The following is a 26,088-nucleotide window of genomic DNA, read 5'->3' on the forward strand; positions in this document are numbered from 1 at the left end:
CGCCCAAGTTGCAGAATCCGTCACAGCTATGAGCAGGAGAGATGTGCTGCTGCTGCAGCTGGTTATCTTTATTTAAAGTGCAGCGGTCTGGAGCCTGCCGAAGAGAAATGGGGCAGGCTAAGTAGTTGCAGGTGCAGGTGCAGGACTGCAGAATCAGCAGCCTAAATGCCTTGGCCTTCCTCTGCAGGGAACAAAAGTTCCTCTGGTTTCTAGGTCTGGTGAATGCAAAGAAAAGCTCAGGGACAGATGTGCAACATCAGCTGAAACCTCAAGTATCCAAAGAAGTTTTTTTAAAAAACCCCTCAAGTAAAACTCCCTGCACAGCATTCGCTTCCTTCCATAGCGGCATTTTAATCATCCCCTTGGCTTGCATCCAACTCACCAGTTCCTACAACTGCCCCAGTGAACCGCCTTGGAAGCAGAATTATACAATACAAGCAAAAGTGTAGCCCTTCAGTTTATTCCAGGCAGACTGTTGGGGTAAGGATACTAGCTGTGTGGAGGCTCATAGCCTACTCGCCGTATTAAACAGACATGGGGCCTTGGCTCGACTCCTAACTCTAGCCCAATCTGTTTCACGGACTCTCCTTCACACAGCTCCAAGCTCTCATCTCCACATTCAGTCACACGATCCTCCTGTTTCCAAGAGTTCTGGGTCCAAGCTCCACAATTAGGCCACACCCCCTAGGAAGCCAAATACCTTCTGCGTTTGCCTTCCTGTGCATCCCACATTCTAGAACTCCTCCCCACTCCCAAGTTCTGTTCCTTTGTTGTTGCTGCGGCAACACAGGGACAGGAAGCTACAGGAAGCCCAGCTGGGCCACAAGAGTGACCCACAATCGTGAGGGACGCAGCATGGAAGAACACCGGCCAGGACCACCACAACGGGGGATCCATGCGTTCTGGGTTCTGGGTCGTAACAGGTAGGCAGGAAAGTCTCGGCCGGTGCTCATATGGTTTATGGTAGTTGCTAAGAACTGGGAGTGGCTCATTTTGCCCAACAAGCAACAGGGACTTACTGTGTGTCTCTCTTACCTGTCACATCCTCCCCCTCTTAACTACTACAAGGCAACTAACCTGGAATATTTGGAACTATCTGGCAATGGTGCAGAAAGGCCCTGCTCTCTGACTTGCCTTAGTTGGTTGTAGCTTCAGGGAAGCTGTTACTGCTATCTTGGCCCATAGCTCTTCACCTTTTTGTGGATGCAACATTCCTCACATTCAAAGTGTTCCAAGGAAGCAGCACTTCACATTCCAGCCACAAAATCTAGCATGACTCAATAGAGGAGGAGACAAAGTTCCTGATTAAACAAGCACATCAGCTCCACTCAAAGCCAGACATCAAGTCTGCAAGTTTCTCAAAGATGTTCCATCCATCTAGCTGAATGTTCTGCCTGCTAAGTGTTTGACGCAGGGTTGGGCAAGAGCCTATTAGGAACGGGTTATTGACCTTATAGGCCAGCTTGGGGAACTAAAGGGTGAAGGCAACATTGCATAGCTGATTTGTTCCCCTGCTCATAAAGAGACAGGCTGCCTTCTTACAGAGGCCGGTTTAACCAGCCAAGGTTGACGCTGCTGCCAAAGCAAATGGAAGTGTTTCCCACCGGCCACTTGCCAAGGCCAGGCTCAGTGAAGCAGCGGCACAAGTCCCATGGTAGAAATGAGCCCATTCACATGGATGGGAAGGTAAACTCCCAGAGCCACTTTTTGAAAAGAAACTACTGACTCTTCTCTGCTGGACACTTCCTGCCCTTGCCTGCAACAAACAGCACCCGAGATTCAATTGGGATTTAAGTCCAGCGAGAGCAGTTCCCATCTCTGCCCCTGACCTCTAGGACAGTTCTTCCAACTGGGATACACCAGTGGGCCTCAGTGGCACAGCCTGCCCAGTACTTCTTCCATGCCTGCCCTGCTCTCTAGCCCTGCCAAAGCCTTTTGGTTGAACTAATGCCAGCAAGAGTCACTCCTTACATGCTGAGCAAAGGTAGCCAACAGAGAGAGGTTCAGAGGCAGGGAGGTTCCCCCCTTCTCAGGAGAAAGGCCCGGAAGTGTTAAAGGAAATTCAAGAGTGAGATAGAAAGATATTATTGCTAAAATAATAATAACCACCACCAAACCAGGAAAAGAAAGGGAAGAGTATTACAGGGGCTGCCATAGGAAGTGAATGTAAAAGGACCAGAGAGGATGGATGAAAGAAACAGGCAAGGTTGTTTTCTTAGGAAGCAAAAGCAGAAGCTTCAGGTGATGGCTAAAAATTACTTCAAGAGGCACATAGAAAGGGGAAAATAGCAAAGACTACGCTTCTCTAATTAGAGCCCTGAGGTGAGCAAATTCTGCCTAAAATGTGGAAGCTGCACCGCAAAACTCCCAGAGCAAATGCCTGTGCTTGGCTTGAGAAAAGGTTAATTATGAAACTCCTTGCCACAAGGAAACCACTATGGCAAATAATCTATAGCAAATTCAATGGATTAGATAACAGCATGATGCTGGTCGTTGCTAATTTATGCCCAAATCTGCCTCCACCTGCCTCCATTTTGTGACCGGCTGTGCCCTGCACCACCAGTTTGTGGCTGACAATCCCAGTAATCTTTAGCCATCTCAGGCAGGTCTGCATGGAAAGTTTGAGAATTCTTGCTCTAGAAAATGCACAGAAGCGGATGGCTTGAATCCACCTCTTTCAATGTCAGGACGGGAATTGGCAAAAACACACTCGGTTCCATAGATAGAGCTGTGGCACCTGGTAACTGGGTTATTTTGAGCATGCTGTCGGTTGTTCCTTTTGTTTTCAGTATTATCAGGAGAGCCAGCTGTAACTTATTGATTCCACCTATACATCTCTTCCCTGTACTACTGTTTTCAGCCTCATCTCCTCTGCTAGTAACAAAGGCATCCTACAAATATCTTCTACAACCTTTTTTTTTTAACCCAGCAAGCTCCTAGTCCTCATGTTTTCAGGGATACAACAGTCTAGAATTGTGGACAGTTTCAGCTGCAGGGCTTGGTCAGATAACCATTTCCTGTTCTGAATCCTGAAGGCAAAATTTGAGTCACTCGGACATAAATATTAGAGTGCCCAGGGACACAGTAGTGTGGTTACTTGGGAGCGAATCTACCTGGGTTGACAGCAGGGCAAGTTGGCATTTCCTCTCAAACTCTAGCAGCCCTTATTTCATGATCAATCCTGGCCCTGCTCCCCCACAAATCAAAACTAGGAGAGATGCCATTTTCCTCCAACAATATTTATTTACACGATTCCTTCCCGCAACGTAGGAAAGACAGGTTCCCCTCACCGCCCCCCTCCCCCGGCACTGCCTCCATTGCCTCCTCCTTGTCCCCCTGCGTCAGGTGCTCCAGACATCATGAGGAACAGGACAATGGGGATGATGTACATCCACTGTGGGAGAAAGAGAAAGAGGTTACAGCTGAAAAGAGGCTCTCCCTCCTGTGCAATGCACCTGCTCCTTCCCTGAATTCTCCTCCTGGGCAATGGCAACAAGTGCCCCCACCACCCTCAAGGTCTGACCCACCCCCATCAGCCACTTCGCACTCCAGAAGAGGGTTCACTTGAAAACCAAAACGCCATTCCGTGTTATGTATCCCTCCCTCCCCAACAGCACGCAGACATGGTCCCTTTTTCCAAATCCCAATCACAAAATTCCCGCCACCAGGGATTAAAAATGGTTAAGTCTCCGTGACAGCCAGTGGAAAGGGGGTTGTGCCCATGAAGAAGGAAGGACCTTCCACCAGAAAAGGGAATTTTGATTCTGCCATGCTTTGGTGGGGTGCAAGGGAGCGAGAGCCTGGCAGGACGAAACGGAAAAGGACACAGAGGAAGGGCTAGACTCCTGTTTCCATAAAATGAGCCTGGCTTTCTTTTCACAAAGAGCTATCCAACCAGGGGCAGAGGAGGTGAGTTTCTTGACTCAAACAGGGCAAGTAGTAGGTAAATGAAATCAAAACAAAATGTGGCAACAAGCTTTTGAAGGCTTTGGCTGTTCTTGGAATGTACTGTACCAGGGACTAGAAAATAGAACACCAGCCCACTGAGTCAATCGATCCACAGGTGATGAATGGGGGAAGATGCATCTATCTACCTTAAGCACCCTCCACCTTGATAGACAGCAGTGGGGTGGGAAACCCAGAGCCCTCCAGATGTTACTCCTATAACATCCTATAACTCCCATCTCCCCAAACCATGCTGCCTGGGGCTGACAGGGGCTGGAGTTCTTCACCTGGAGGGCCAAAGCTTTCTCATCCTCATACAGAGGTTGTGAGACAGAAAGAGGCTTACAGGAAAGGCTTTTTTGTGTGTGGGGGTGTCCTTTCAGGGAGATATTGGCGGGGGTGTGGGAGGGAGGGAGAAAGGGGAGCACCGAAAAGTATTGAAGGTGTGCAGGAGGAAGATGGAAGCAAGATGAGCTGAGTGTGGCTTTACTTTTGCTCAGGGCTGTCGTCCTGGCTCCCGAGGGGCCGTTGCAGAGCTGGTTGCTAGGAGAAGCACTGCCCCGCCCAGAATTAAATGCCACTGCAGGGATTGGGGAGAACAGATATCAGAGTAGGGAGCAGGGATCGCCCTCCACCCTCACCCAAGAGCAGTGCTTTGGCCAGATTCAGAGTCAAGCCAGCAGTCGGACTCCTGAACTTATTCTGTATTTTTGTATGGAGGGGAGATGAAGAGAAGGGAGGAGCTGGGCAGCTGCTCTTCCCCATCCCCACTTACATATTTGGCAAAGAAAGATTTCTGCTCCTGCGGATTCTTGGCTTTCTGAGCCTGCTCTTGTTCCATGCGTTCAATAAACGCTGCCGTCTCAGGGCTGCGGAAGAAAGCAAAAGGCCGTCAGTGGCAAAAAAAGAAGTCAAAGCCAGGAGAGAGAGAGAGAGAGAACGAGAGAGAGCGCGGAGGGAGGTGCAAATCCTCATGCTGCTGCTAAAAATAAATGGATTATTATTACAACATGTGATATGACCAACACATTTCAATACAGTGGTACCTTGGTTTACAATCATATTCCGTTCCGGAGGTCCAGTTGTAAACCAAAACAGGTTGTAACCCAAGGCGCGCTTTCGCCAATGGGGCCTCAAAAAAAAAAAAAAAAAAAAAGGGTTGTAATCCAAAAAGTCCTATGGACTACAAGAAGATCAAACCTATCCATTCTTAAGGAAATCAGCCCTGAGTGCTCACTGGAAGGACAGATCGTGAAGCTGAGGCTCCAATACTTTGACCACCTCATGAGAAGAGAAGACTCCCTGGAAAAGACCCTGATGTTGGGAAAGATGGAGGGCACAAGGAGAAGGGGGCGACAGAGGACGAGATGGTTGGACAGTGTTCTCGAAGCTACCAGCATGAATTTGACCAAACTGCAGGAGGCAATGGAAGACAGGAGTGCCTGGCGTGCTCTGGTCCATGGGGTCATGAAGAGTCGGACACGACTAAACAACAACAATCCAAAACGGTTGCAAACCAAGGTACCACTGTACAGTTTTCTCCATGGACCAAGTAATAATATTAATAATACACAAAACAATGTTCTGCGGTCCCTCCCCTCATTTATACAAGACATCTAAGCAAGTGTTCATCACATCTTGTGGCAGTGAGTTCCATGCATTTGTTACCTACTTCGCTGCCTACCAGAACCCCTGCTGCCAGCCCTGCCTAACTGCACACAGAGACTCACACAGCTGCTGGTATGGGCTGCTGGAGGAGGACGGTGGTATTGAAGAGCTCCAGGTCCACATCTTCCACCTCAGCCCCATGGCAGGAACTGGGCATGGTGACAATGGAGAGACCAATGATGTTGCCAGCGACATCCGTGTGAACAGTCAGCCTGTCTGACAGATGAGACTCCACCATGGAGCACTGCAAGGAAGGGGAAGACAGACAGAAGTTGTAGACCATCTTACCCTTTTCTCCAACGCAAACAAGCAATGGGACGCAAGCTGGCCTTCCTCGGCTCAGCTAAAAAACCACCGGTGGTGAGTAAATGGAGCCCACAGCAGGCAATCCTCTGTCCAGAGACAGACTCATTTTGAACTTGGCCACTGTCTTCCGACGTTCTGCCAGTTTCTTAAGATTAGAGGATAATAATGATCAAACCCCAAGTGCATGTGGGAGTTGGGTTCTTGGTAGCTGTGCCAACAAGGAAGGAGTTCCTTTCTTCTGGAGCCGAATCAGCCCCCTAGCGCCTTTAGGAAGCATCACAGACAAGTTTCTAACTTAGGAACCAAGCCAATGTTTCCCCACATTTCTGGCTCTCCCTCTCTCAAACCCCCACAAAAGATACATGTACCCTCAACCACTTCCAAAGCTGTCATGTGCCTAGGCTAGATACTTATTTAGCAAGTTTTTAGACTGCTCTTCCTTAAAACAATTCCAAGGCAATCATTTTACAGTGTAAAATGTAAACACGTAATACACAATGAAAACCAAGTACAGAAAACCTCACCTTCACATACAATAATTCAATGGGGCAAAGGGGGGGGGGGCAGGCTATGCAACTCCACATCCAGTGTGGCCAAAGGCCTGAGCGAAAATGTTTTCTTGCCTGGCACTGAAAGCCCATCAGGGTTTGTGCCAGTGCAATCTGTGAAGGGAGGGGACTCCGCAACTGAGTGTCAATATTGAGAATGCCCTCTCAAATGTTGCCTACAGTGCTGCTAAGAAGTCACCTCTACCCGACTGTAAAGTCCAGGCAGGTGTATATGGGAGAAAGAAATCCACCCGTTTGTGGGTATTCTGGCAAAGAGGTGATGTCGGTCCAAGATGCTGGGCAGAATTCAGCTTCTCCATCTGCACTCGCCACATGCAGAAAAGTAGGACCGCTGCCCAGGGTTCCCCATGAAAGGCACTCACCGCTCGGATGAAAGAGGTGACGTATTCAACTCCAGCCTCCTCCATGCTGCCTAGGGGCCGTCGTGGGATCCGCACACGGTACATCCCACCCTCTGTTGCCACTTCCTGGGGTTTGTGGAGAAGAGACACTTAAGTAGAAAGGAGGCACAAGGCGCCCAACTCCCCCAAACCCCAGCTAAAGGAACCATATCAAGGTTACACAATCAAAACTCAATGGTATTGGAATACATTTGACTAGTTCTGCATGGCTTATTTTGCTTTCAGATAGTAATTTAGAGCCTTTAAAAACATACAGAAGGAAATAATGGGAAAGTGAAGTATTTACAAACTTCTATCAGGAGAGACAGAAATTTGCTCCTTTTTTTAAAAAAAAAAGGTCCTTGGGATGCTACAATTCTGTTTCAGAGGCACAGCCACCATAAAAAATGTAGCATAAACACCAACAACTGGGAAACACTGGCCTGCAAGCGCTCCAATTGGAAAACAGCCTTTACCAAGGTGTCATGGGCTTTGAAGACGCTCGAACTCAGGACGAAAGGGAGAAACGCACTAAGAGGAAGGCACACTTGGCAAACCCTCACCATGATCAACTCCCGCCCGGAAACCTATGTCCCCATTGTGGAAGGATGCGTGGATCCAGAATTGGCCTCCACAGTCACTTATGGACTCACTGTTAAAACCGTGTTTATGGAAGACAATCTTACTTGGCTACGAGCGATCGTCAAAGAAGAAGACACACTGTCCTGCTGGTAGCTGGCAGGTGCATGGCACACAACACACACTCCAAGTGCAGCATCACCAAAGTCCCCTGTGATGGGACGATGAGCTGCTTGTGTGTAAAATCCTAGTCCCTCAGAGTTTGGTCAAGTTTGCAAACCTCTGTCTGTAACGGAGCCCCTTAAACATGGCTCCGTCAGTCGCTGGCAGTTTCCGACAGTGGTTGCTTTCGGAATCGCTTCCAACATAAAAGCTCCTTAACGGAAACACGTCTTCTGGACTCTCTGCGTGACAGTTTCCGGCGAGGAGTGGGTGTCCCTACAGGAGGTCCTGAAACCTCCCCACTGTTTTCGCTGGAAGTGTCTCTGAGCCATCCCTCCAGCTCCCTTTCCCTCAGCTCAGCTCCTCTCCCCCTACTGGTTCCCTCTTCAGCTGCTGAGTCTCTCCCAACCTGTGTGAGCCCTTTCACTTCCCTTCCTTCCGATGGCAGTTCCCTGACATCCACCTCCCCTCCAGGGCCCCCTTCATCCCCTCTCGCCCCCTCCTCTACGGGCGGTGAGGAGGCAAAACCCCGGAATGAACTTCCTTCATCTTCCGATGTCCCGAACACTTCTCTACACCTGTTGCGGTTCCTGGTCTCGAAGTACTCCTCCTCCTCAGAGTCCATCTCCCCTTCCCCTTCCGATTCCGAGAATCCTTCCAACTCCTCCTCCTCATCGGTGGTCCCAAAGTATTCCCTCCGGAACCTCTCCACAGGCTGAGGTTTCCTTGGGAACCTTTGATGGAACGTTTCTATCAATACCTCGTCATTGATATCTTCTGCCATTACCCAAGTGTTTTCTGACTCCGGTTCTCCTTCCCACGCTACCAAATACTCCACCTGATCCCCCTTCCACCTGGCGTCGAGGATTTCTGCCACATGGCTGCTGCATTCCCTTTCTTCTATGACCGGTCCCCGAGTGGCCATCCCTTCTCGTCCCCCCTCATACGGTGACAGTAACGACCTGTGAAATACTGGGTGCAGTTTCATGTGGTTGGGTAACCGGAGCCTGAAAGCCACTGGGTTGACCTGTTGAATGACCTCAAAGGGACCCAATCTCCTGGGTCTTAATTTCTTACAACCTCCTTTGAACGGCAACCCTTGGGTTGCCAGCCACACCCTATCTCCCACCCTTATGGTTTCACCTTCCCTTCGGTTCTTGTCTGCCTGCCTCTTGTATTCTTCCTTCGCCCTTTCTAAGTTGAGTTGGAGCTGACGATGGATTGCTTCCATTTCTTCTACAAAATGCTCGGCTGCCGGGACACCCCATCTCTCCCCTTCTCCCCCTGGGAAAGCCCTGGGATGACACCCATAATTAGCCAAGAAGGGGCTCATCCCTGTGGACACATTCTCGGCATTGTTGTAGGCAAATTCCGCCAGCGCCAACTTTTCTACCCAGTCATTCTCTCTGTCATTGACATAACACCTCAGGTATTGCTGGAGGACCCCGTTTGCTCTTTCCGCCTGCCCGTTGGTTTCAGGGTGCCGGGCAGTCGAAAAGTTGACCTCCACCTGCAGTAAGCTCATGAGCTTCCTCCAGAACCTGGAAGTAAATTGTTTTCCTCGGTCTGAGACCACCCTCAATGGCACCCCGTGCAACCTAAAAATGTGTTCTACAAATAACTTCGCTGTCTCTTCCGCCGTGACTGCATGCGAGCAGGCTACAAAGTGGCACATCTTTGTTAGTAGGTCTACCACCACCATGATGGCTGTTTTCCCCTTGGACTTCGGCAGATCAGTCATAAAATCTATCGACACTGCCTCCCAAGGTCGTTCTGGGGTTGGTAAGGGTTCTAATAGCCCCGCCGGTGCCCGCCTCTCCCCTTTGGCTCGCTGGCATTGCTCACACCCTCTTACATACTCCCGTACATCTTCCCTCACCTTAGGCCACCAAAATTCCCTGGTGACCAACCACATGGTTTTGTGTTGTCCAAAATGCCCCGCCGTGGGGCTGTCGTGCAACTGCTTGAGTACCCTCCCCCTTAAGTCTCCTTCAGGGATATACAGTGCCCCTTTGTAATACAAAGCTCCATTTCTTTCCTCGAAACCCCCTGGTTCCTCTCCCTCACCCCTAAGACCTCTGAGCTTATTCTGGGCGTATTCATCATTCTCTGTTTCCTCTACCAGTTCTCTTTGTCCCACCAATGCCGCCCCACACACCCAGCGGTCCTCTGGAATGACATGTCTCTCTTCGGGTGCTCCCTCCCCCTCCAAATATTCAGGTTTGCGTGAGAGAGCGTCCGCCCTAATGTTCTCTGGGCCTGGCACGTAACAAATCTCAAAGTTAAATTTGGAGAACTCCTGGGCCCATCTCACTTGCCGTTGGTTGAGCACTCGTGCCGTCCTCCAATACTCTAGGTTCTTGTGGTCAGTGCACACTTGCACCTTATGTTGTGCGCCAATTAGCAGGTGCCTCCATCTCCGGAACGCCTCATGAATGGCTAGTAGTTCTCGGTCATACACCGTGTAGTTCCTCTCGGATTTGTTCAGCTTTCGCGAAAAAAAGGCACACGGTCTCCACTCTGACTCCTCCTTCCCTGGCTGCAGAAGCACCGCCCCAATAGCTCTGTCTGATGCGTCAGTTTCCACTCTCATCGGTTTTTGTAAATCCACATGCAGGAGTTGTTGTTCCGAGGCGAAGGCCCTTTTTAGTTCCTCAAATGCTCGCTCCGCCTCCTCAGTCCAAACGAACTTCTTCTTACTGCTGAGACAGTCCGTAATGGGCGCCGTCAGGTGGGCAAAGTTTCGGATGAACTTACGATAGAAGTTCCCAAATCCTAGGAACCTCTGCACATCCTTCCTTGTTTTGGGTGTTTTCCATTCCAGCACCGCCTGGACCTTGCCGGGATCCATGGCCAATCCCTTGTCTGACAGGCGATACCCCAGGAATTCCACCTCCTTGGTATGAAACTGACACTTCTCCAGTTTCACCCACAGCTGGTTGGCTTGCAGCCTGCTCAACACTTCTCTGACGTCTCTCACATGCTGCTCCTCATTCTCAGAATACACCAACACGTCGTCTAAGAAGGCCACACAATTCTTGTAAAGCAAAGGCCCCAGGACATGGTTCATAAACGATTGAAAGCACGCGGAGCCTCCTTGTAGGCCGAAGGGCATAACTAAATATTCAAATGCCCCCAAAGGGGTGAACATGGTGGTTTTCCATTCATCCCCCTTCCTTATTCGTATCAGGTTGTACGCCCCCCTTAGGTCCAGTTTAGTAAAAATCTTTCCCTTCCTGACCCTTGTCAAAATGTCGTCAATCCTGGGCATAGGGAAAGCCACTGGTTCTGACACTGCATTTAAGGCCCTGAAGTCACACACAAGCCTCGGCTTGTTCGTGTTTTTTTTATCCACAAAAAACACTGGGCTGCCCCCCACCGCCCTGGACTCTCTGATGAACCCTCTCTTCAGGTTCTTGTCAATGAACTCTCTTAGCTCCTGCATCTCTCTGTCTGACATGGCGTACAGCTTGCCTACAGGGAGCTGTGCCCCAGGGAGTAAATTGATTTGACAGTCAAAGGGTCTATGCGGGGGTAGTTGGTCAGCTTCCCTTTCGCTGAAGACGTCGCGGAGATCTGCGTATTGTCGTGGTACCTTCACGTTCTCCGTTACTTCAGTCCCTGCTAGGGTGGCTTGGGCCCCTGCCAAACCCTTTCCCTCCTTGCAGTGTTCTAAGCAATGTGCTGAACCAAAAGAAACCACTCTCTGATGCCAGCCCACCAGCGGATCATGTAACGCTAGCCAGCTCATCCCCAATATAATGGGAGCTCCTCCCAAGGTGGCCACATTAAACGCTATCAGTTCGGTGTGCCTTGCCACCTTCATTATCATTGGGACGGTCTGCAAGCTGACTTCTCCTCCCAACAGCTCCCTGCCATCGATCGTGGTCACCTGCAGGGGGTTGCTTAAAGGGATCGTCTGTATCTGGTGTTCAGCTGCAAACTCTTTGCTCATGAAATTGCAGGAGCTGCCTGAGTCCAACAGCGCCTTTATCTTTAGAGGGTGTCCGTTTGGCAGCTCTAGCGCCACTTCTATCACTAGGGCGGGTTTAGGAGGTTCTGGCGTGGGCACTTTCACTGCTCTTTGGCCTGGCTGCTGTGCCCCGACGGTGGCAGCCAGGCGTTGGCTTTTACTTGCTTCGGTATTTCTTCCTCTCTTCCCTCCACAGCTCCTACCATCCCTTGCCATTCCTTCCTCTGGGGGCAGACTCTGGCAAAGTGACCTGGCTGTTGGCAGAGATAGCATTTCCGGGCGCCTTTTCCCTCCTTCTTTCCCCCCTCACTGGGCTTTGAAACTGCGCGCGCGCGCGCTGTTCCGATTTCCATCGGCTCTGCCGGCGGGAAAGTTGGCTCTGGAATGTCTGGAATGCGGAACTCCTTCCAACGTTCCCCCTTCCCTTCCCGCCTCTCCAATGCTCTCGCCTCCTGGCGCGCTCCTATGGTCAGCGCTGATTTGGTCAGCTGGTCCATAGACTCCGCCCTGGGCGCCCGGGAAAGTTCGTCTTTCACAGCCGAAGAAAGCCCTTCTTCAAAGAGCATTTGAATGGGTTCCACCGATAGATCCCACCCCAATTTATGGATCAACATGGTGAACTCAGTCCAGTACTCACGGACAGATCGGCTCCCCTGTTTGCAAGCCATTAACTGTCTGCGGACCACTCCCTGTTCAATATCACTGGAAAACATCAGATCCATGGCGCGAAAGAACTTCATCGTGTCCTTTAGGACGTCACTATTCGCTGCCATCAGGGGTCTAACCCAGTCTCTCGCCCCCTTTTCAAGATGCCCAATCACGAAAGCCACTCGTGATTCCTCGTCAGGGAATTCATCAAACTGCAGATTGAGGGCATATTGCATCTCTGTCCGAAAGCCATGATAGTCTTTGGGCTCCCCCCCAAACTTCTGCACCAATCCTGGTACCTTTCTGACGAGCTGGGTGTCTTTCCCCTTTTTGTCTGCATCCTGAGCCCTCCTCTCCTCAAGCCTCGCCGTCTGCAGCGCTAGCTGGACCTCCAACACCCGGTACCTTTCTTCCAGGCTTGGACCCGCTCCAGCTCCTGCTTCTCCGGTTCCGGCTGGGTTGCTCATGATGCCTTCTCCTGCACAAGCTGCTCACGAAGACTGTCGGAATGCTGTGATGGGACGATGAGCTGCTTGTGTGTAAAATCCTAGTCCCTCAGAGTTTGGTCAAGTTTGCAAACCTCTGTCTGTAACGGAGCCCCTTAAACATGGCTCCGTCAGTCGCTGGCAGTTTCCGACAGTGGTTGCTTTCGGAATCGCTTCCAACATAAAAGCTCCTTAACGGAAACACGTCTTCTGGACTCTCTGCGTGACAGTTTCCGGCGAGGAGTGGGTGTCCCTACAGGAGGTCCTGAAACCTCCCCACTGTTTTCGCTGGAAGTGTCTCTGAGCCATCCCTCCAGCTCCCTTTCCCTCAGCTCAGCTCCTCTCCCCCTACTGGTTCCCTCTTCAGCTGCTGAGTCTCTCCCAACCTGTGTGAGCCCTTTCACTTCCCTTCCTTCCGATGGCAGTTCCCTGACATCCCCCTTCCATCCATGAGTCACCCTCACTAGAAGAAAGTCGCTCTCTTTCAAAGTGCCCCTTAGCTAACTGAGACTGCTTCTCCTGGTGAAGGCAAGGCTTCTCCTCTTCCACCCACACTCACCCTGAGTTTGTTGCGCTCTTCCTCAGACAACTGCTTCTGGCTTAGTGAGAGGCTGGAGTCGGGGCCCACACTCCACAAGAGGGTGCCCCGCTTTTTGAACCGGATGCTGTCATCTGAAAGAGAAAGAAAATCCCACAGGGCCCTGGATCACGGTCAAACTCCGGTAGGATGAGTCCCACGCCTCTTTCTGTATATACCTCCTGACCAGCAAGGCCCAGATCTGGAGATCCCAAGAGTCTTAGTTCCAACTAGACCTCCCATCAGAAATCCACTGGTGCGACACATCTCTGTCCCTTCAGAGGTGGAATGCACACAACCATCAAGCCAAGCCCTACCAACACAATCTAGACCCCAGTGTAGCACAAAAAGAGAACAGGTGCGCACAGATGCGTTTACATAAGCAGGCACTGTTGAAGACTTAAACAAGAAATTGCTTGGTGGATTTTAAAATATGTATTTTTAAGGAACTTTTATTTTTGGAAGACAAACGTAGTCAAAAATTCTTGGGCGAAAGTAGGCATGTGAAAGTGCTGGACAGCTGCAGAGGGACTCTTCTTTAATCTTTCCTCAATGCAGCAGTTGCCCCACTTGAGGGCAGGGGTGCTTCACTTCACCTTTCCCAGGAACTGGGAACAGAATAGAGGGGACAGGGCTTCCCCTCCTCTCAGCTAGTCTGGGAAACTTACAGTGCTTTCCAGTGACAGTACTGCTGGGGGAAACGGAATGGACAAGGGCCAGGGTTTTGCAAGAGTGCATGGAAGAGGAAAGTTATGATTTATGCTTTCATGGACTACAGCCCACATTCTGAAGGAGAAGGCCTTCTCAAGCCTCACTCGTCATATCCAAAGCAATCTCTACAAAGTAATCTCTTCCTCTTCTGCTTCACATACAACATTAGGGGTGACTTACACCCCACATTGCCTGTGGCAGGAGATAAAATCCAAGCTTGTATCTGGGAGGGGCACAACAGCAGCAACAGCAATGTGGGGTGCTTCATTTTTTAATGGATTCCCCCCCCCCCCCCGTTTCATAAGTTCATTAGTAATAGTGAACTGATGCCAACTGCAAATGCATCAGGCAAGCCTGGCAGTTTCAAAACTTTTAGCTATGTTTACAAGTAAAATAAGCATACTAAATCAAATCACTTTCTGGGATATCAGATTTCCCCCCCAAAGTAAACTGAAAATTCCCCGATGCCTATAACCTCATGCAAATTAGGGAAAATCTCCCCAAAACCCACATTAATGAACAAAATGCATCCTTCCTGAACCCAGTAGGGCCATAATAATAATAATTAAGCTCATAATAATTCTGCAATGCCAAGCCCCCATTATCACAAAATATCCAAGGTGAGTCACGTACTTACAACTACACACGAATGAAAAGATCCCCACATGTATACATTTATGAACACATGGAACGGACTCCCTCAGGAGGTTGTAGACTCTCCTTCCTTGGAGGTTTTTAAGCAGAGGTTGGATGGCCACCTGTCATGGATGCTTTAGTTGAGATTCCTGCATTGCAGGGGGTTGGGCTAGATGACCCTTCAGATCCCCTCCAACTCTACAATTCTATGATTATACAATATAGACATTCAGCTGAGAGTGTGTAGGTTGTGGATGAGCCTGATGCCATGAACCTTCACCCACCCTGGGTATGTTGCCTAATCAAGCTTCACAAACCCTTGGGTCCATCCCTACCCCATCAACTCACCCAACTCAAATGAATGCTCCAGCTGCAGGTTCAGTCCACAGGCCTCAGTGTCACGGGCCTCACCTGGCTGGAAGGAGCAAAGGTAGATCAGAGAGTGATTCTGATATTCTTTCAGCTTCTGTCCCCATCCTCTGCTGTGCCCGTTCTTTCCCATCCCACATGTGTAACTATTTAACAGGCCTGGCACCTACTTTCTTAAAGAGCACACTGTTGATTGCCATGAAGCAAATACAACAGAGCTTCTCTATGCCAGTATACACAGCATGTCTTGCTTGGGAACAGACTCTCACAGATTTGGTGGCATACACGGATTACAAAATACTGATACTTTCATTCTGGGTGAAAACAATGGGCAATGCCAGAAAAAGTAGATTTTTGACATGTAAATACAACTAAATATTATAGTACCTAAAAGACTAACTGATTCATTGTGACAAACTTTTTTAGACTAGAGCTCACTTCAGATGCATAAAATGCCACTTGAGACGTTATAGTGTGTATGCAACAGGTTTTCCACCCATTTTAAGTGACTTGCAAGAAGTATGACAGACTTCATTAGCTAAAAGTTGTGCTAAGTGCAAAGAAAAACACCTCTCTAGCCACACAGCAGCCAGTTCAAGTCACTGGAAATTCACCTGTCCCAACCTGGTGATGCCAACAACACCCTGTGGAACTCCTGCTGGAGCAGTTGCCTCATTTCTAAGCAGGAGCTCATTACGTCTGAAGAGGAGAAAGTGGACAAGAGAGGCTGTTTTCCTTCTCTTATAACACTCGAATTGGACACCCAAGTTTCTCAAGCCTTCCAAAGAAGCTGAATGCTAGGACTTTCCGGACAGGCAAAACAATGTACGTCCTCAGAAAGAAGAAAGCTAAAAACTCTGGAACTCACTGCCACAAGACACTGCAACAGTCACAACCTGGCACAGATCCAAACGTGGGGTGGGGCTAGACAAATTCATGGGAGTTAAGGCTACCAGTCATTGTGGCTCTATGCCACCTCCAGAATCTGTCTGTATATATGCTATACATTGCAAAGCACCCCATGCTTTACAATGGGAACTGTAGTTTAAGGGTGCTGGGTGGCACTGTGGTCTCAACCACAGAGCCTAGGAAGTGGCACTCGTTTGCTGGTTTCCTGTTCCATCCTTCCCCCTCTGGTTTGTGGGCAGAGACAGCCTTGTTTTAAGTAATCGCAAGCCGTTTGGGAAGGGACGCGGGTGGCGCTGTGGGTTAAGCCACAGAGCCTAGGGCTTGCCGATCAGAAGGTCGGCGGTTCGAATCCCCACGATGGGGAGAGCTCCCATTGCTCGGTCCCTGCTCCTGCCAACCTAGCAGTTCGAAAGCACGTCAAAGTGCAAGTAGATAAATAGGTACCACTCTGGCGGGAAAGTAAACGGCGTTTCCATGCGCTGTTCTGGTTCGCCAGAAGTGGCTTAGTCATGCTGGCAACATGACCCAGAAGCTGTATCCCGGCTCCCTTGACCAATAAAGTGAGATGAGCGCAGCAACCCCAGAATCGGCCACGACTGGAGCTAATGGTCAGGGGTCCCTTTACCTTTACCTAAGAAAACTACAGTTCCCAGGATCCTTTGGGGTGCGTGGAGGGGAAACGTGATTAAATGTGCGTGGTGCGTACGCAGCTCTGAGAGGGCCGCTGCCCCCGTGTCCTGCCCATGGGGCTTCTCAGGGGCCCCTGGCCGGCCACCGTACGAAACCAAACGCAGGACTAAGCAGGCTTCTCCTCTGACCCAGCAGACGCTCTTGAATACTAATCAGCCGGTCTCCCGGCAGCCAATCCCCGCTCGGCCCTCATTGCATATTAATTACCCACCCCTCAGGAGACTCACTCTGAGGCCCGACTCCCCCCGGCAGCTCCCGGCTCCGGCGGCCCGGGCGAGGAACGGCGACGACAGCAGGAGGAGGAGAGCGAGGAAAACCGGGAGGGAGCGGCTGGAAGGCCTTCCAGCGGCCCCCACGGCGGCCATTGCTCCCTTTTCCCCCTGTCACGTGACGGAGCGGGCCGCAAGGCACTATGGGAGGAGGAGCAGGCGTGGGTTAACCGAGGCATCTCGGCTAGGCGAAAAGAGCCAATCGAAGGCCGCCGAAGGTTTGGCTCGCTGGCGCGTGCGCGCAGGGGCTGGACCTCCTACCCTGAATGCTACCCGGTTTTAAAAAAGGCGGGAAGCTTGCTGGGTGGACGTAGAACAGGTGGCGGCGGAGGGGAACCAGTCGCCTCCCAATAAATGTGCACTATTTAGGCTGCGATCCTATTGACTTGAAGCCAGTACCAGATTTACATATAAGCTAAACAAGTTATAGCTCAGGGCCCCACTCTCTTGCCCCCCCCCCAATAAGAAAAATAATAGATGTACATTTCCAAAATATAAGCGAAAAAACTAAATAAAATAAAACCTACATACAGAAACAGTGTTTTGTGTTGTATAGACTCCTCTGATGTAAGTCATGGGCCCCGCCTGCTAGCCTGCTCCCTAAAATACCACTGGTTTGCTAATTTCTAGATCTGGGGTGCCTACATTCTGCATGTGCAAATGGCTTTAGATACCTATTAGGTCCATAAATTACCATATAGCATACAGTGGTACCTTGGGTTAAGTACTTAATTCGTTCTGGAGGTCCGTTCTTAACCTGAAACTGTTCTTAACCTGAAGCCCCACTTTAGCCAATGGGGCCTGCTGCTGCCGCCACGCCGCCAGAGCGCGATTTCTGTTCTCATCCTGAACTAAAGTTCTTAACCTGAAGCACTATTTCTGGGTTAGCGGAGTCTGTAACCTGAAGCATCTGTATCCTGAAGCGTATGTAACCCAAGGTACCACTGTATATTCAACACAAAAAAGTGACAATTTGTTGTTGACAAAGAACAGCTACACATATAAAGGGCCCCATGACCTTCAGTAGCATTGGGCCTCATCAAACCTAAATCAGGCCTTGCTTGAAGCAAATTATTTTTTGGGGGGGGAGAAGAAAGAACAAATGGGGGTTTTGTGCATCAACACGCTGCCTCCTTCTCTACTGCCTTGCAGAACCATGAGCCCTCCTCTGATTTTTTTTTTTAATTATTATTATTATTTTTGCCCAACATTAGCCACTGATGATTGGGGAGCAGTCTGCGGTTTCCCCGATGGCTGGTCAAGCAGATGAAAATCGAGACAGAAGGGGCTACTGTCTGTATTTCTGTTGCTTCTGTCCTCGCTCCATATGAATTCGGGCACTGGCTCCATTTTTAGCGGTTTCAGAATCAGCTTTTCCACAATTTCCTCCTTCATTGACGTATTTAAACAGAGGTTGGAGGGCTGTCAAATACTCTCCAAAATTTCTCCAATTAATATAGGGATGTCCTATTCTATAATAATAATATTTTTATTATTTATACCCCGCCATCTGATCGGGTTGCCCCAGCCACTCTGGGCAGCTTCCAACATATATAAAAACATTAAGAAAATCAAGAAACTTCCTTATACAGGGCTGCCTTCAGATGTCTTCCAAAGGTTGTATAGTTATTTATCTCTTTGCCTTGGAGATCACATAACGCTGTACCCTCCAACATTTCTCCGTTGAAAATAGGGTCGTCCTAAGGAAAAGCGGGAGATTCAAGGATCAAATCAGAATCTAGGGCGGCTTCTGTAAATCTGGGACTGTCCCTGGAAAATAGGGACACTTATATGTTTTAAAGGGATGTCAAATCATATAAAAAGTGTCTGGATCTTCTAGTCCTTGTATAAACCTTAATTTTGTTCCATTATAGCTATATTCCATAGTAAGTGGTACCAAACGTCCAGTGTAAGATTGGGGCTGTTTTCCATTGACTTGCAATTACTATATGTGCTGCCAAAGTCCCCAGGGTGAAACTACCACCACTCCTGCCAAGGGAGCTGAGGCAGTTTCACCCTCACGCCTCACAGGGCTGGAGCAGATGCGGCTTGCTCCTCCCTCTGCTTCTCAACATCACGATGTATCACCATATCCTGATGTTTGGCTGGTGATACATTGCAGTGTCTAAAAGCTGACATTGTAGTTTCCCAATTGTCTTTTGTGACCAGAATAGGATTTCTCCCCCCCCCCCCCTTTTTTTTCTTTTCTATAATTTTTATTAATTTTTCTGTTTCACATTTTAGAATATTCATTGAGACAACCTTAAAATATCAGTTCCCTTCTTCTCTTTCCACGGTTCATTTTGCATAGCATAAATCCCTGCATATTTTACATAAACCATTCAGTATTCCATTATTACATCCATCAAAACTCATTTACACTGTTGAATTTATCTTAATGCTGCTAAGATTTTCACAGCTGTACACAATTATTTCCCATATATTCAATAAACATTTTCCAATCTTCTTTAAACATATGTTCTTCTTGTTTTCTTATTCTATATGTTAAGTCTGCAAGCTGCGCAGTTTATTCCGTCAGTTTAAGCTGCCATTCTTCTATGATTGAGACCTCGCTCGTTTTCCATTTTTGGGCTAACAAAACATGGGCCACAGTAGTGGCATACATAAATAACCTTTTTTGACATCTGGGAATTTCCGTCTGAATTATCCCCAACAAAAAGGACTTTTTTTCTTTTTTTTTGAAAAGTCCTTTTAAACATTAAAAATAAAACCAGAATAGGATTTCTTGGCACTTTCAGACTTTTCCCATGTCCTCCTTCTTCTCCAAACAGGTTCTAGGCTGCAGTAGCCCGGACCGCTTTTGTGCCCACTGGATGTCCCAAGTTTTGGAATGGGAGACCTGCAGAGGTGCCTAGCTACCGGGGAATATGGCTTGCTGAAGGATTGTCCCCTGTTTGAAAGCAATTTCATGCAGGTGAGTTCGGTACTTGACTCGCAGTGGAGGCTGCCCCATTAGAGCAAACTGCCCCAAGCAACCCATCAGCCAAATACACCTGCCTGCCTTCATACTTAACAGCCAATGCAGTGCAAAGCAAATTAGTTGGTTCCGCCCAGTGTTGGCTTTCCTATTTTCCACCCCACCAAACACCACTGATATAACCCTGGCAAGCCCACTTGACTAAAACAAGCTTAGTCAGATGTGTTGCAGTTGGCTGATCAACTGATTCATCTACATAAATATGTGTAGGATTACAATACAGGCTGGGTGATGGCACTTTTCCTCTCCACAACATATTTTATGATCTTCTGGATTATAATGATTCTAAGTACATAAAATTCATAAATACATCATGTGGATTTTTGAAAAAGTTACTCTGAGAATAAGATGGAGAAAAGAAGGTATGTAATAATTATAATATACAGCAGTAATAGATAATTTGAGGAAACCACGGAAGGGTGGAAGGGAAGTCGATGACCATGGGAAAGTATATTTGAAAATGTTTGACTAATTGTCTTCTATTTTTGGAGCTCATCCCATTGCGCACCCCATGGTTGCCTTTGACTGGACTTAACCGTCCAGGGGTCATTTACCTTTACCTTATTTTTGGAAAATTTAGAATTTATTTTTTTAAAACATCTGCATCACCCAGGAGATTGCAGCCGCAGAGATAAGAAAAGAAGATCCACTCTGCTGTCTGGAGAGGTCACTTCCTGCTTTGCATAGAGAAATGTTGCACCCCCCTAACAATTTTGCGCCCAGGGCAACCGTCCCTATGTCCCCCCCCCCCATACACATTACACCACTGGGTTTCCTCGCCCCTATTTTAGCTGGTACTAAGTGCTTGGGGAATTCCCTGAAGTTTGGGAGGACCAGATGTCTCTCTTCCTTGCTTTTAATAGTCCTGATGTGAATGTCGCCCCAAGATGTTCTTTAGCGACAGTTTCTGTGAAGTCATGAGAAAGGGAGTCTCTCTCTTCCCAGGTTACCAAGACAGGAGACATAGCCAACAGGGTCACTGTGGGTATTGCTGCCACCAGCCCAAGCCTGGAGCTGCCAGATCTCATGTTGCTGGCCCGACCCGGCTCATGCTTAACAGGGCAGTACCAGTGCGAGTGTCCCAATCCTGAAGCATCGCCAGGCCCCGACGATGAGCTGCAGCTCTTTGGGTAAGTCCCTTTCTCAGCACTTACCGCCCAGTCCTGGAGCATCCCTACAACTCGGAGGTAAGTCCCAAAGGTTCCAGTGGGTCTTGCTTTTAAGGCAGTGTGTTCTGTTTTCAAGCCTGTGTTCCCAGGGTTGCCGCCTTAAATCATGGTGAAAGAGGCGTAGAGAAGGTCTGGAATCTTGAGGCTGCCTGGAAGGTCTGCTTCCAGATTATGTAATCCTACCCGCTTACCATAGACCAGGAATGGGGAACCTGTGGCCTGCCAGATGATTCCCAGCATAACCTAGTCGCAGCTCAGGACTTCAGTACCTACGGACGCCTCTCCCCAGGCCCTGTGCTTGTCATCCGAGGCCCTTCTCTATGTTCCCCCCTCTCTCTGAGAGGCTCAGAGGGTGGCCTTTTCTGTGGTGGCTCCCCATCTGTGGAATGCTGTCCTCAGAGAGGCTCACTTGGCAAGATCATTACAGTCATACCTCATGTTACGTCCGCTTCATGTTATGTTCTTTCAGGTTACGTCCCGCGGCGACCCAGAAGTACCGGAAAGGGTTACTTCTGGATTTCGCCACTCGCGCATGCACAGAAGCGCAAAATGACATCACGCGCATGTGCAGAAGCGGCTAATTGCAACCCGCGCGTGCACAGACGCGCTGCTGTGGGTTGCGCTCTTTTCATGTTGCGAACGGGCCTCCAGAACGGATCCCGTTCGCAACCAGAGGTCCCACTGTGCATGTCTTTAGGCGCCAGGCGAAAACATTTCTCTTTACCCAGGCCTTTGGCCATTAAATAATCTATGGCCTGTTAAATGTGGGACAGGGGGCTGTTATTATACTAATAGTAGTAATGGTAATAGTAGTAGGAGTAGGAGTAATAATGATAATAAATTTATATGCCACCCATCTGATTGCATTGGCCCAGCCACTCTAGGCAGCTCCCAACCAAAAAGAGTAAAGAGTAAAAATAATAGCAATAGCAATAGCAATAGCAGAAAAGAAATAATATTTAAAATAAATAATAGTTTTTAAAAGTTTTTTATTAGTACGCTGTCTATTAAGGTTTGTATTATTATGTTGTTGTTGTTATGCTCCATAAAATATCTTCTTAGTGTGGTACACTGCCCTGGGATCTTTTAATAAAGGGCGGTATATAAATCAAATAAATAAATAACTAAAATAAACAGTAATTGGCTGTGCTGCCTGGGGCTGATGGGAGTTTTAGTTCAACCACATTTGGAGGACCACAAGTTCCCTGTCACTGCTTTAGATGGACAGGTCCTGGTTTCAGTGATGCGTCAGGACCCTCTGCACATGCTCAGAGTAATTCTCCAGCCTTTTCTCTGAGTGTGTTCAGGAAAACAACCCCAGGCAGATGCTTTAGAAAAACAGATTCTGGATACAACCAACACATTCAAGTTAACCTGTTTCAGTAAAAAGAACTGTGGTGCTTGCTGTAAAGATTGAACAGTTACTGTGGCCAAAGCTTCCATGGGCTATGAACTAAGTGGAAAAACATGAGCCGTGGGGAGTGTGTGAATTCAACAGACCTTTGTTTGTTTTTGTTACGGTTGTTAATATCGTTTTGTGGATTACGAGTGCTGTCATTCTTTGTGAATTTCACAATTTCTTGTGGTTGTGCTATGTAGCCTTTGGAGGGGTGTTTTCTTAATAATGTATTATAGAAGGTGGTTGTTTTACCGATGGTTTGCAATTGTTCCACTGATGGTTTGCTAATTATTTTATACAATTTATGTTGCGATCGTGATCTTCCATTATGTCATTGTTATTTGTTGTTTGTAAGCTGCTTTGTTAACTCGCGCGGGTGAAAAGTGGAAACATAATAAATAGATAGTAGAAACATAATAAATGACATGAAGTTAATTGGGCCAGAGGGAACCTTATTGGCTACCCAGACATAGAATCTAAAAAACCCTGCAGACCGGAGGTTCCTCACGACTGAGGTAGATGGAACAATGGTACGTAGCAGTTTCAGAGGACTTGGGGTACAGGTGGCAAAGATGACATTTCTGGGCCTTCTCAGAAGGCCCTATGGATAAAGACAGTCTCTTAACGAAGGTAAGCCATTATATCTGCAATTACAGGCCAACCTCTTTCTCCAAATCCTGCCTTAGCCTTGCTATCTTTGGACATAGACCGAAGCTCCACCCTGCACCACAGAGAACTACAATCATACCTTGGAAGTGAAATGGAATCCATTCCGAAAGTTCGTTTGACTTCCAAACCAAAGCGCGGCTTCTGACTTGCAGCCAATCAGAAGTCATCGAAGCCCCATCAGACGTTCAGCTTTCAAAAATAGTTCGCAAACCGGAATAGTCAGTTCCAGGTTTGCAGCTTTCAGGAGCCAAAATGTTTGAGGACTAAGCTGTTCAAAAACCAAGGCACGACTGTACTAGGCTTCTTACTGACCACAGCACCATATGCGATAGCTGAGCAACGGAAGATCCAGACTGAAATACCCCTGAATATACGGGAGAATAATATCTGGGATACAGTAATGCCCAAGTGTCTCACCAGACGCAGGAGGGCAGTTAAAGGCATCATGAATAGAGACACCTTCCAAGACACAGGGGCCCCTTAACTACGTTAATGACCCAAATCAAGACCTTGTTATACCAACCACTCAATACTCTCAGTGGAGAGGTTACATTTGAATGTTGAATGTGTAAGTGTATGTCTAAAGACAATGGATACAACAAGCACCCTTAGATGTAGTAATAATAATAATAATAATAATAATAATAATAATAATAATAATTTATATCCCGCCCTCACCAGCCAAAGCTGGGCTCAGAGCAGCTAACAACAATAAAAGTAACACAGAATTCTAAAATCAATTCATTCTAAAATCAATTCAAAATCATATTAATGGCAACCATTGGGCTAGAGATCTATGAGGATTACCAAAGGAGGGGGTCAGCCTGTGCCTTGGCCAAAGGCCTGGTGGAACAGCTCTGTCTTGCAGGCCCTGCAGAAAGATGTCAAGTCCCGCAGGGCCCTAGTCTCTTGTGACAGAGCGTTCCACCAGATCGGGGCCACAGCCAAAAAAGCCCTGGCTCTGGTTGAGGCCAGCCTAACCTCTCTCTGGCCTGGGACCTCCAAGATGTTTTTGTTTGAAGACCGTAAGGTCTTCCGTGGGACATACCAGGAGAGGCGGTCCTGTAGGTATGAGGGTCCTAGGCTGTATAGAGCTTTAAAGGTTAAAATCAGCACCTTAAACCTGCTCCTGCTCCACCGGGAGCTAGTGCAACTGGTATAGCACCGGGTGAATGTGATCCCGTGGCGAAGACCCCGTAAGGAGTCTCACCGCGGCATTCTGCACCCGCTGGAGTTTCTGGGTCAGTCTCAAGGGCACTGCTAGGTAAGTATTTAATGGCTATTGTGTTTGTTTAAAAGCAAATAAAAATTGTTAACCAAAAAAGACTAGGGTAAGCCTAAGCGGTTTGAGGGTTTTCAGGCTGATCCCCACCAGCACTTTGAGCTGAGACTACAGTGCAGCAGGGAGCACCCAGGTGGAATGGCAACCAGTGACAACGGCCTGATTTCCGGAGCTGCCGCACTGATGTGAGAGTGGCCCTTTTGTGCCACAGGAGGGTCTTGGGGAGCAGGTGTCTCACTCTACCTTCTCCTGATGAGCACACTTCCGTCTCCTCCGCCAGGCTTCTGCCCTTGAAGTTTGTCCGGATCTACATCCACGATGAGACGCGATACCAGCTCAAAATCCGCCTGGCCAACGGCCGCACCTTTTACCTGCAACTTCTGGCACACCCCCTCAAACAAGAGCATGTCTTTGGGCAGTGGGTACGGCTGCTCTACCGCTTGCGCTTCCACCAATCTGACGCTCCAGTCGCTTACGAGCAAGTGAACCAGCAGAGCCGGAGGCCCAGCAGACAATAGTAGGTGAGTCTTGGCTCGCTTCCCAAAGAAGCCAACGGATCCCTGGGTCCCAGTTCACCAGGTGCACCAAATAACGAGGAAGCATCCAGATTCCTGGGGATGATGGTACATCAGGGGAGAGAGCAGTGGCTGCTCCTTTGGGCAGAAGGTGGCATGTGTGCAGAAAGTCAATAATAATAATAATAATATCCCACTTATCTGACTGGGTTGCCCCAGCCACTCTGGACAGCTTCCAACATATATAAAATATAATAAAACACTAAACATTTTAAAAAAACAACTTTCCCATATAGGACTGCCTTCAGATGTCTTCTAAAGGTTGGATAGTTACTTATCTCCTTGGCCTGGATGGTCACATAGCTCCATACCCTCCAACATTTCTCCAATGGAAATAGGGACATCCTACAGAAAAGCAGGACATTCCAGGATCAAATCAGAAACTGGGACGATTTCTGTAAATCTGGGATTGTCCCTGGAAAATGGGGGCAGTTGGAGGGTCTGGGAGTGGCCATGTTCACATCCGCACCTGGCATTTAAAGCACTCCTATACCACTTCCCCCAAGGAATCCTGGGAACTGTAGTTTGTTAAGGATGCTGAGAGTAATTAGAAGACCCTTCACAGTGACAATTCCCAGCACCACTCTGGGAACCAGTTGTGACCACTCTGGAGAACCAGTTGATGAAGCTTCCAAGTTCTGAGGCCCAGCAAACCATAGGCCTTGGCCAGGCAGTCAACAAAGGATCGGTAGGCCTAAAAGTATTATAGTTTCTGGGGAATTGCGACTTCTCAAGTGCGCTTTAGGATCTTCTCTATTGTTCGTCTGCCTCCTACATCTCTGTCTCCCCCTCTCTCTGTTTTCCTTTGTGTTTTGTATCAGGAGGAAAAGAAAGCGTGTTCTCCAGGTGAGGAAGAAGACAATGACTCTTGGGGAAACCAAGGATTTCTTTTATCTGTCCCCCGAAACTAATACAGAGGAAGGTCCCTCTCCCTGGCAGGCTGCCTGGCCCCAGACACCGTTCCTCCTCACGTGAAGTCGTCGCAACGCGCCCAAGGAGGAGACCGCACCCCCGTTTCTTCCCCCCTCACACACACAATAAAACCAGTGAACACAAATGCTATCTACTCGGCTGATCTTTGGCCGTTCCATCCCCTCAGACCAGCCTCAAAACTCAATCA

General features: G+C 48.5%; 2 protein-coding genes across 4 annotated transcripts; one reads left to right on the forward strand and one right to left on the reverse strand.

Annotated features, from left to right (window-relative positions):
• The first annotated feature begins 763 nt into the window (after positions 1-763).
• Positions 764-26,025, forward strand: GARIN5A (golgi associated RAB2 interactor 5A). 2 transcript variants are annotated; one of them, XM_080977154.1, is made up of 5 exons: positions 764-923; positions 19,669-19,811; positions 20,820-21,004; positions 24,674-24,914; positions 25,790-26,025. In XM_080977154.1, the coding sequence occupies exons 2-4, from the start codon at positions 19,728-19,730 to the stop codon at positions 24,909-24,911; spliced, it is 507 nt and encodes a 168-aa protein (XP_080833280.1). In that variant the 5' UTR covers positions 764-923; positions 19,669-19,727; the 3' UTR covers positions 24,912-24,914; positions 25,790-26,025. The 2 variants fall into 2 exon arrangements, with proteins under 2 accessions (XP_080833280.1, XP_080833281.1); XM_080977155.1 differs by lacking the exon at positions 764-923 and adding an exon at positions 17,074-17,094.
• Positions 3,269-17,022, reverse strand: EMC10 (ER membrane protein complex subunit 10). 2 transcript variants are annotated; one of them, XM_080977071.1, is made up of 8 exons: positions 16,835-17,022; positions 14,988-15,054; positions 13,275-13,387; positions 6,851-6,955; positions 5,676-5,857; positions 4,721-4,814; positions 4,436-4,525; positions 3,272-3,394 (listed from the first exon to the last, which is right to left on the reverse strand). In XM_080977071.1, exons 1-7 carry the CDS (start codon positions 16,970-16,972, stop codon positions 4,442-4,444), a joined length of 783 nt encoding a protein of 260 aa, XP_080833197.1. In that variant the 5' UTR covers positions 16,973-17,022; the 3' UTR covers positions 3,272-3,394; positions 4,436-4,441. The 2 variants fall into 2 exon arrangements, with proteins under 2 accessions (XP_080833196.1, XP_080833197.1); XM_080977070.1 differs by lacking the exon at positions 4,436-4,525 and having other exon boundaries at positions 3,269-3,394.
• Positions 26,026-26,088: the final 63 nt, after the last annotated feature.

Source organism: Podarcis pityusensis (assembly GCF_964106645.2).
Source record: "Podarcis pityusensis genome assembly, chromosome: 13".
Classification (NCBI taxonomy): Eukaryota; Metazoa; Chordata; class Lepidosauria; order Squamata; family Lacertidae; genus Podarcis; species Podarcis pityusensis.

Coding starts and splice junctions, on each gene's coding strand:
- EMC10 (XM_080977070.1), bottom strand. CDS start 16,972: ATGGCCGCCGTGGGGGCCGCTGGAAGGCCTTCCAGCCGCTCCCTCCCG. Junction 13,388..14,987: donor GGAGCATTCATTTGAGTTGG/GTGAGTTGATGG, acceptor TTTCTCTTTCAG/ATGACAGCATCCGGTTCAAA. Junction 3,395..4,720: donor AATCTTTCTTTGCCAAATAT/GTAAGTGGGGAT, acceptor TTTCTCCCACAG/TGGATGTACATCATCCCCAT.
- GARIN5A (XM_080977154.1), top strand. CDS start 19,728: ATGGGAGACCTGCAGAGGTGCCTAGCTACCGGGGAATATGGCTTGCTG. Junction 19,812..20,819: donor TTGAAAGCAATTTCATGCAG/GTGAGTTCGGTA, acceptor CTCTCTTCCCAG/GTTACCAAGACAGGAGACAT. Junction 21,005..24,673: donor GATGAGCTGCAGCTCTTTGG/GTAAGTCCCTTT, acceptor CTCCTCCGCCAG/GCTTCTGCCCTTGAAGTTTG.